Genomic DNA, 10,401 nt, shown 5'->3' with positions numbered 1-10,401 from the left:
TTTTTAAAAGGGGCACCCAGATTCCTATAAGCCCCCTCCCCCCCCCCCCCCGCCCCCCGCTTTTAAGTGCAGCCTGCCTGGTAAAATACTTCCCTTTGTCCACATTTCAGTGGCCCTGTCCAGCATCACACAGCTTTTGCAGGGAAAATGTCATGGCTAGCCCCAGGGCCGTCCTTACAATGAGGCAGCTTGAGTCGGTTGCCTGCCTGCCGCCCCTTTTCCAGTCAGAGAGCCCCAAGTTGCTAAAAGCTCTTAACCTGTGACACTCTGTCCGGCTTCCCACCAAGCTCACTGACATCATTGGTTGCCAGCAGCTGAGCAGGATGCTCTTGCTGGCATCAGCCCAGCTCCTGGCAACTAGTGACATCAGTGAGCTGGGCTGGACACCAAACAGAGGTACTGTGCACCCCCACCTAACAGAAGGGCACCCTGGGCCCCCAGAGTCCTAACCGCTCCCCTTCTCCCTTCATAATTCCCCATTTCACTGCAAATTGGCAACACGTTTCCACCTCACAAAGGTAGCTGCAGAGATGGCAGTCGGGGCTTTTTTAGAATAACCTCCCTAGCAACAGCATCATGCTGCCCGCTGATTGGTGGAACACGGGTATGGGAAGGTGCAGCCTCTGCCGGTGCAGGTTAAAAGGGGTGTTAGATGGTTGGGGGGGTGTTGGTGGCTCATGTTACCCCCATCCAAGTCCCCCCCCGCACATAACATGCACTGCTAACACCACCCTCCCCTCCCCCTAATGTACACTGCCAGCAAACCCCAACACCACCACCACCACCACACCTCGGGCAGCGAAAAGTGTAGGGACGCCCCTGGCTGGCCCCACTTCCTACTGCACACGTGAAATTACCTTATTCTTGTTGATGCGCCATACTCTGATAGACTTCTGAAGGCTGCCATAAGTACAATGGAAAAATAGGATTGTAGACTTCTGAAGGCTGCTATGAGTACATTGGAAAAATAGGATTGTTTAGCAGGTATTGCAGATTGAGCTCTTTAAAAGGGATATGGACAGACACACTCTAGCACAAAATAGGATGTAACCAAAATCTCCTTTTACAGACATTGCTAGTGGTGTGCCTGAAAGCTGTATTGATTGGTATATTCTTTGATAATTGTATTATTTTTGTCCCAGATGATTGATATCAATCTAAACTAATCAGTGTGCTTGAGTTGATTTTAATATATCTTAAATAAGGCAACTCTTTCCCAGTTCTTTTCCCCCTGCTTTGGTGTTTCATTTTGAGTTTTAACATGCTAATTTAGACAACATTTATTCTTTCAAATTGTCCCTGGCTTGCTTAGTTACTTTAACATAGTAGATCCTTTTTATCTGCAACAGCAAGACGCGTGTTCTTTAGCTGACTGTACTGTGACTGTGAATTGGGAAGTAAAAGATTACATATAGCTGATTGGAGAAGCTTCCATCACTTCTAATCACGAGTAAAGTCAGTAATGATGATTATATACCTCATCACTGTGTTTGATTTTACTGTACTTGAACTGTAACATTATGTTAGTTTAAGGAAACTATTTCCTTATTTTTTTTTTTTTTTTACATAATTAAAGTTTATTGAAGGTATAAGTCAAACAAAGCCAACCAAGAAATGCAGTTTCCAACTAAATTCCCTCATTTGAAAAATTATCCACATCATACATTAGAAAATATCAGATTAGGCATAGCAGCAGAAAGAACGTAAGATATCCTGAATGTATACTACCATGGTAGGTAAACATAACTTAAAAGTCTTAAATGATTTTGAGGTGATCCGTTGGAAATTAATCAGACTCTTTGATTTTAACTGTATTTAAATTATTTTTTGCCTCACAAGTCCCAACATGGTAGGACAAGTATTTTAGTAGACAAGTATATGCCAGAGTACTGTTTGACTAGGTCTTATGAGTTACTATGGTCCATTTCATGGCAGTGCTGCCCAATGAAATAATAAAGGTATGTAGCCACCTGCCTTGAGCAGGAGTGACTTTAAATTTAGAGCTGGCAGATTGTAGTCGGTCTGATTCTGATTTAATAGTCTGTGCTCATTTGGTCTCTCCTAAGTTCTCTGTTATTGTTTGCATCTGCCTGCTGCTGGGTGTGACCTGCCACAGAGAAGAGCAACCAAAAATGTTATGAATGCCTGTGTTTCCCTAGGCAATCACTAAGAGGTTCAAGGCCAGTGGTGCATGCTGGAGGAAGACCTAAATATTCGGGGTTGACCATGTGAGAGTCTTTTTTCCCCCCTTGGGGCCTCCTGCCTGAGGAGGGTGATGTGGATTTTCTGACCCTACTAGGCATGCTCCCTAAGAAGGGAAATTATGCCCTCAGACTGAGGCCTGGGTCTGAGGTTCAGCCAGTGAAGCTGAAGATGGAGATGACAAAGAGTGACTTCAGAAGGTGCCTGAGAAGTTGATCTTCTACTGAAGCATGGTGATCTATACTAAAATTGATTGGTAGGTATTGCATCAACTACAGCATAGCCAGCAGCTCAAGACACAGATTGCTGAAATTGGCTTAAAGGTCCTCTATCTGTGAAGGCTGCAAATACTTTGTTCTATAATTTTTGGAATCTATTACATCCTGGGGGTCCTGTACCCTTACCCTCTCTCCCAAGCAGCCGTTGTGCTTGTGCTGATGCATTTTGATTTTACCGAAGATACTTTCCCTGTTATCTCCAGAACAAATTTGTGAGGAGGTGGATTTGGAATGTTGCTTTTCAGTTTTCCTTCCATTGCTTTTTAGATGACATTTTATTTCAATAGCTGTTTGCTCTAAAATACACTGCTAGAGTTTGTGTGGAATAGGATGGTTACATTCATGTGAGAAGTCTGAAAACCGGTAGAAAACCGATATTATGGTTTCGGTACTCGCCGATACCGAGTACAGATACCGGTGCTTCCGCTGGCATGGAGCCGGCTTCCCGGGCAATCAGGAAGCCGGGCAATTACTTTACATTCTGATTGATGTCACATTCAGGTACTGCTTACATTCAAAGAAATACCGTTTATGGTTGTATTAATTTATACAGAGCTGCATTAATTTGTCTTTTTTATTTGCCCAGAGATCAGCTTTAACAGAGAACATCTGTATGCTTCAGTGGAAATATAAACAGCTTTAAACCATACTCATTATGGCATTTGGAGAGTTTTACTTTATTATTAAAAAAAACTAAATAACTGTTGGCTATATTAGAGTATGCAGCAATGGCAAGAATTGAACAACTGAATGCATATATATAGTGGCCAGATTATTATGACCACCCCATCAGTACTTCGTTGGGCCACCTTTTGCCTTCAATACTGCAGCAATTCTTCTTGGCATTGACTCCACGAGATGTTGAAAGGTGATGCAAGGAATCTGACACCATGCCTGATGAATAGCACTGTCCAGTTCTGTGAGATTTGATGGCTGTGGAACCAGCTGCCTGATGGCTCTTTCAACTTCGTCCCACATATGCTCAATTGGATTGAGATCTGGTGATTGTGGGGGCCACCTAAGCAAGGTAAAGTCTCCCTCATGTTCTTGAAACCACTCCTGCACAATACGAGCACCGCATTGTCTTGTTGGAAGAAGCCATCTCCATTGGGGTATGCCATCAACATGATAGGATGAACTTGATCAGCAACGATACTTTGGTGTGTTGTGCTATTCGGACGTTGTTCCACATGAATTAAAGGGCCCAAATCCTGCCAGGAAAACATGCCCCAAACCATAACACTGCCCCATCAGCTTGAAGGTTTGTACTCATGCATGTGGGGTGCATGCTTTCATGCTGTTTCTGCCAAATTCTCACTCTGCCATCTGCATGATGCAACTGGAAACGTGATTCATCGGACCACATTACTTTTTTTCCCATGCTCGACTGTCCAATCCTTGTGTTCCTGTTCGAATTGGAGACGTTTTATCTTGTTAACTGCAGACAACATAGGTGTTGGAACAGGCCTTCGGCTTCCATATCCCATACGATGCAGTGTATGGCGAACAGTGCGTTCAGAGATCATTTGAGAGGATCCCTAATTAAGATCTGCAGTAATGTGATGCACTGTTGCCCTTCTGTTGTCTTGTACCAGTCTTGCCACTCTCCGTTCTGCCCTAACATTGACTAGTCACTGACGGCCACAATTCCCACGTTCAGACCCAGATTTTCATCTGACAGTCCAGTCTTTAAACACTTTAACAACAGCTGCACTTGAACATTTAACTAATTTTGCTGGTTTGCTGATACTCGCTCCATGGCTCCGAGCACCAACAATCATCCCACATTCTATATATAGATCTATCTATATATATAAAAAGATTTTTTTTAACAGATAATGCAAATACATTTTTGCTGTCTCTATCAGATGTTGTAAAAACAGTTGTTATGCTGCAGCATTAGATATTCAATCAGAGTGGTGGAAGTCTCAGTAGAGTGAATGTCCATAATAGAATCGTAATATCCAGGCGGTCATATAATGACCTGATATAGATTCCTTCATGCGTGACTATAAGCAAGCTTTTTATTAGCCTAGAATAGTACTTTATTAAGGGTATAATTCGGAGAGATTCAGGACTCGGATATCCAGGGTAGGGTCTCAGCTACTTGCAGGTGTCAGAACAAAGCTCTATCTGAGTTTTGAGGCAGGTGAGAACAGGAACTGAGCTTTAGTCTGTGACATATAAAGTCTCTTCCTGTGTGTAACCCAAAAAACTTAAAACGGTTTCTGTAGCTGGATGATCTAGACCTCTGCTCTTTCAGAGTATGAATTTTAGCTGAGTGCATGTCTAACCTTGGACCATGACAACTACGCTCCAGAAATTTATTCAGTCCTTGGACCTCAAAACACTTCCAAGGATCCTGCAAATTCAGTCTGGATTTTATCATGGAGGTAATTCTGTGATTGCTTTACGCAGGTATTTCAGCTAACATATAATAGCATGTGGGATTACCAAATGGAATAGAAACGCCGCAGTAGGAGTTTAATAGGCTTTATAATTACACATTTAATGGGCCTCTAAATAAGTTTCAGTGAAGTAAACTAGAAAATTAGTTATCTCTGGAAATGTGATGTTAACGTTCTTAAAGCTTGTTAGTGGAGATGCATGGTATTTCGGAGATATAAGGCTTTAATTTCTTTATATTTATAGCTGATGTCTGCTACATCAGTCACAGCCTTACAGGGTGATAGCCTTCAGTCTCATTCAGTTAGAGAGCATGTAACTCGGTATATAATAAGAAACAATATCACACTAATTCTTCTTTCTTGTTTGTTTTAAATTGAACGGCTTCTTTTTTGTGCCATTGAAACATAAAACAATTTTGTACAACAAAAAGGACGTAGTACAATCACAAGAACAACCTTTATACATATTCTGATTGTTTTATATGAATGTGTGAAAATGATCAAATTTAAGAAAGTCTGCACATCCAAAAATTATATTTTAGTTTTGGCGTGGCTGATATGTAATGAAAAGTAAATGGGGCCAAAATCTTGTTTGACTTTTCGGAGACAGACCTCTACACAGGTCTGCTGATCTGCCGTTTTCTCTAAATGCTTTTCTTACATCATGTAAAAATCCCGGAATAGCATGGAGATTCTCTTCCTTTATCAGGAAGAACAAGCTTCCACTAAGGGGGAGCGAGCTAGATACCCTTGTGGACTGATCTTGCTGGAGCTTTTTGAACATATATGAAGCGAAATGGTGGTTTACCCTGTCGGCTTATAGCCATAGCTATTTTTTTTCAGTGGTCTGACCCATTAGGATAACCCCTCATAGCAAAAAAAAAAGAAGTAATTTATTAAAACAGTTATGGAAAAATAAATATAACTTCATTGCAGTATCACATCTTTGTTTTTACCCTTTAGGGCCATATTACACTGCTAGAAAATGGCCAGCAACAGGGTCACTCAAGAGACCTTTCATCTACTCATACACTGTTTGACATTCTGCAGTATCTCGCTCCCCAACAAAGTAGTAAAATCAGAATAAAACCAGCAAGAAAGTGACACAGTCGAAGAAAATGAGTGATCTCTTAGCAAAATGTTGCCAGCAACAGGATCACTGCATTGCCATATAAAATAATACATTAACAAAATTTAAAAAGTCAAGAAAAGGATTTTTTACAATAAACTTTCGTCTGTGACTTAGTTTGTAGAGCATAGCTTTTCCTCATCCAGTTTCACTCCTCTTACACAGCTGATTTTGTTTAATTTAATAATTAAATTTTAACCAACATGCTATCTTGTTGATCATTAGCATCTGCTTGGTATAATTGTTTAATTGTGGATCATATGCCTGCAAAATCCTTAAAATAGAACTGAATCCAAAACTTTTGCATTCAGTCTTCACTATGATGGGCTGCCTCACTAGACAATTAAAAATGCCTAAGAGACAGGGGGACATGCAGAAGTACCAAGAATTTAGAAGTCACATGCACGTGATAGGGTGGCCACTACTTCTCTCTACTAACTGAAAATGTAGTAAATGAACCCATGGTCTCTGAGCCTGCAGCACCTATCCTGATCACTTTGTCTTTTTCTTGTGTCAGGGCACATGCAGTGTCCTGACTTGCTCAACCTGGAACTACTTAGCTACCAAATAAAGGAGAACTTGCTTTGAACTTTTAATCACATTTTTATAATGATATTTGGGTTGCAGAGAAGCAGCAACTTTCATTATTAACAATGGGGTAATATTTACAATTAGACATCAAAGACTGAATTAATAGTCTGAACCACATATAAGATATATAATATATATGATCTGATGTATAGATGCACACAATGTAATTCTGTACATTTAGCAAGGAGCTGCATTATAATGTCAGGAAATATCCACACAGAAATGTAAGCAGGAAGACACAACTTTAAGCCATGAAGCCTCTTATTATATGCAGCTTGTTGTTTGGTCAAAGTGACCTGTTAGGTTGACCTGTTAGATTTAAGATACATGATGACTTGTTACATGTGGTTTCCCTTGTGGATAGTTACTTTCTGTTTCTTTATTACCATGCTCTTCTTGATTTTACTAAAACTTTTTTAATAAGCATTAGTGATTAAAAAGAAATTCCAAAAGAAATTGAATGTGTTGTATGTAGAACAGAAAAAGAAAATTTTCAATAGTTAATTGATTTTTTACTCTATATACAACAAAATATAATTGTTTATTTTTAATTAGAGACAACCCTGATTGTATGAAAGCATTCCTTTTGTGTGTTTACATTGAGAAATCTGTACATCTTGGTCTATAAAAGTTCATGAAAAGAACACATCCTCCATTCCCTTGAATAACAATGTCTGCCTGATAAAAGGACATGGAAAATTGGAACATGTTCCAAAGCAACCACTAACAGGTTTCCATTCTAAACTGACCAAATGGCTGCTTTGGAAAACTGTTTTCTTTTAGAAATGTGCATCATTTGAAAAACAACTGCTAAGTGACAGTAACAAAGCATAAAAATAAACTAAGGAGACTTAGACCCAACTTGTCTGGAATAGGATACGTATAATACTTTCAAATAAAGAATAATGCATTTGTTAAAATATGCAATTCATATATAATTTATATACTATTGGAAATATAAATCTAAATGTGAAATACATTTGTGTTTATCTTCTGAGAAAAGGTTACTTTTACTTGTTATAAAATGTATAATGCTTTCATGGTACAGTATCTTTTTAAATAGTATATTCCCCTATGCCTGGTGCGCGTAGATGTGCACATTGCTACTGCAATCCTTGAACCTATTGTACACTGATATTTAATGCGTACAATGTGCACATAGTTTGCCATAAGCTTGAACATTCAAATAAAGCTTATCTGTCTTCTGCACTTATAAGGTGCACTAAAAAATTTCAACATTTTACTTATAAATGAAGTAAGATTCTATTTTTTTAAACTGTGATTGGCTTGCTAAGTAGAGATGAGCTCAGGTTTGGAATGCTCAACCTAAACAGATTAGTGGAAATGCCCATGACACTTCCTTGTTCAGAGAAGCTCAGGTTTGGACCATGCTCATGCCTATTGCTGAACAATGAAATGTGGCTGTAACAGGTTGACCAGCGCCAGTGTATGGAATCTCATATGCCAGCTAGCGCTTGATTTTCTGTGCATGTGCACAAAGATGCACACGTGTACAGTACAATATCATTATTCACATGGTTTGATAAGGCTTTTTAGCCTTGATTTTTTTTACAGTCTTCTTTTAGTAATAGCCATGCACACCTGATGCAGTTTTATTCCTACCTAGTGTGCATATTTAAAAATTCTAACAAAAATAAGACAGACATAAAACCATTGGACATAAACCAAATGCATTCAGATGCTGGAGCGTGCATTCTATACCAAGCTACAAGGTTAGTAAATTGGCACACTTTAAACCTGGCTCAATAATGCCTATCATTTGAGTGGAAAGATACTTTGGTGCACTTTAAACCTTAGCTAAATAATCCATGCAACAAGAGTGTTTACCAGTGTGGACTTTTAATTAACACAGACAGTTATTTGTGCTCTATGGCCGAATTTAGGCTAGGTTGTGCACATGCATATGCATGTGTGGTTGCAGTGTGCCTCTGCATTATCATATAAAACCCTCATAATGATTATCTATGTGGATATATTGTGTACTGAATCTGTGGTTGGAGTTCCACTACCTTGAATTACAGATATATAGCCTAAGTATCCATCTAGGTTATGAAATGTTGAGATGGTAGTGGCAATATTATCCTGAGCATTCTAAATATTTTGGGACTTCTAGTGTACCACTTAAACTTGTGGCTATTGGAAGTACAATCTTTGGATATCTTTCATGTTGGTACAGTAGTGATACAAACAGATACCCTGAATTCCTATGGTTAGATTCTTATAATTAAGTATTTTTTAAAATTGTTTGTCTTTTTTTAATAATATTGGCAGTCTGCGAATTAATAAACTTTTTGATATTGTAAGAATGCTGTAAAATACAATGAAAATAAATTTAGGTTTTTTTCTATACGGCTCTGATAAAACAGGTGTTGTGTGGTAGGAACCATATTTTTGTGATATTTTGATATTGTACGCCGTGCATCAAAGCAGGTTTATGCATAGGAGATATATATGATTGTCTTGGCTGGCTCAGGTTCCTTCACTTTGTTGTAAGGTTAGTAGCTTCCTTATATATACTCTGTGTGCACAATCTGCACATAGTAAATTCTATGAGATTTGCTTGTTTGCACACAAAAGATGCGGCAACTCAATCAAGAGCAGAGAGAGAGATAGAAAAACAGAGAAAGAGAGATAGATATAGAGATTATTAGAGATCATTAGGATTCTGAAATATTGTGATGAACATATTTTTCAAGCTTTTACTTACTATTATGTTAAATGTTTTAAGAACTATAAAGTATAGTGTTTTTATTCTGCCTAGCTAAATTGTACTTTCTGGATGTTGGGTAAAAGAGGGAGAGTTCAAGAGACATATGAGAAATGTTATTTTAGAATTTTGTAAGATTTGAATGTACCAGCATTTCATATCTCTTTTCACTGTTGTTATTGCTATTTTTTCAACAACTATCATGATTAATATAGCTAATATCTATGTGTTATAATTCATGAAAGGCTTTGGATTTGCACCTGTATGGATAGTAAGGTTTTCAGTGTTGCTAAGCATAACACGTTGTTAATATTCATGCTTTATAATCCTAGAATGGTTTGTGATTCAGATCTGCATGAATGGTAAAGGTTTAGTGTTGCTAAGCATGGAATTCCTTGAATAATACAAAAGTACTAATCTCTTGAAGGGTCTTGTGTACATAGAAGTGAGTAATAAAACAGGTGCAAACCTTACCAGTTGTTGGCTATTTGATAAGGCTTGTACACTACCATGTCTGGAATAAGTATGAAATGATAAGGTGCTGTGTAGTCCGCTGTTTCTCTGACAGAACGCGTTGTGTTTTTGCAGTCAGTGAAGCCAAGGAAGCTGTCTAGACACTGTTAGGTTCATTACCTTTACCTGTTTGTTTTCTCCAGAGACACTTCTGCCAACTTGTGCCATAAAGACCATAAACCACAAGTTTAAAAACTAAAACACGAGCATGAATAATTCAAACCTGACATCACAAAATACACAGAACCAGTACAGTAGATACACTAGAATACACTGAATATGTACCTTCATAGCAAATTGTACCATGTGAATATTTTGAAAGCTTAGTTAACATTTTTAATATATATATATTGTATAAATAAGGTAATATAGAGGTATATATATTTTATATCTATCTCTATATATGTCAGTGCCAATAATTGCCATTTTCATGAGAACTACCAGGGTCACAGAAATTGCAGCTCTGGCCTGGGCCCTGGTGCTCTGGCACTGTCCTGAAATCATTAGTCTGTATTGTTTTAGAAAGACTGTCATGTGACACTAAATAAATAT

General features: G+C 38.4%; 1 protein-coding gene across 1 annotated transcript in view; it reads left to right on the top strand.

The window, feature by feature from the left end:
• The first annotated feature begins 4,782 nt into the window (after nucleotides 1–4,782).
• Nucleotides 4,783–10,401, top strand: part of THEMIS (thymocyte selection associated) — a 33,202-nt gene continuing 27,583 nt past the window's right edge. Inside the window, exon 1 of the mRNA XM_018565133.1 lies at nucleotides 4,783–4,873. Within this exon, the coding sequence (XP_018420635.1) occupies nucleotides 4,783–4,873 (91 nt within the window). The remainder of the gene's footprint in view (nucleotides 4,874–10,401) is intronic.

Source organism: Nanorana parkeri, unplaced genomic scaffold (genome assembly GCF_000935625.1).
Source record: "Nanorana parkeri isolate BGI_ZX_2015 unplaced genomic scaffold, ASM93562v1 scaffold816, whole genome shotgun sequence".
Classification (NCBI taxonomy): domain Eukaryota; kingdom Metazoa; phylum Chordata; class Amphibia; order Anura; family Dicroglossidae; genus Nanorana; species Nanorana parkeri.
This window is presented reverse-complemented; position numbering and strand designations above follow the sequence as displayed.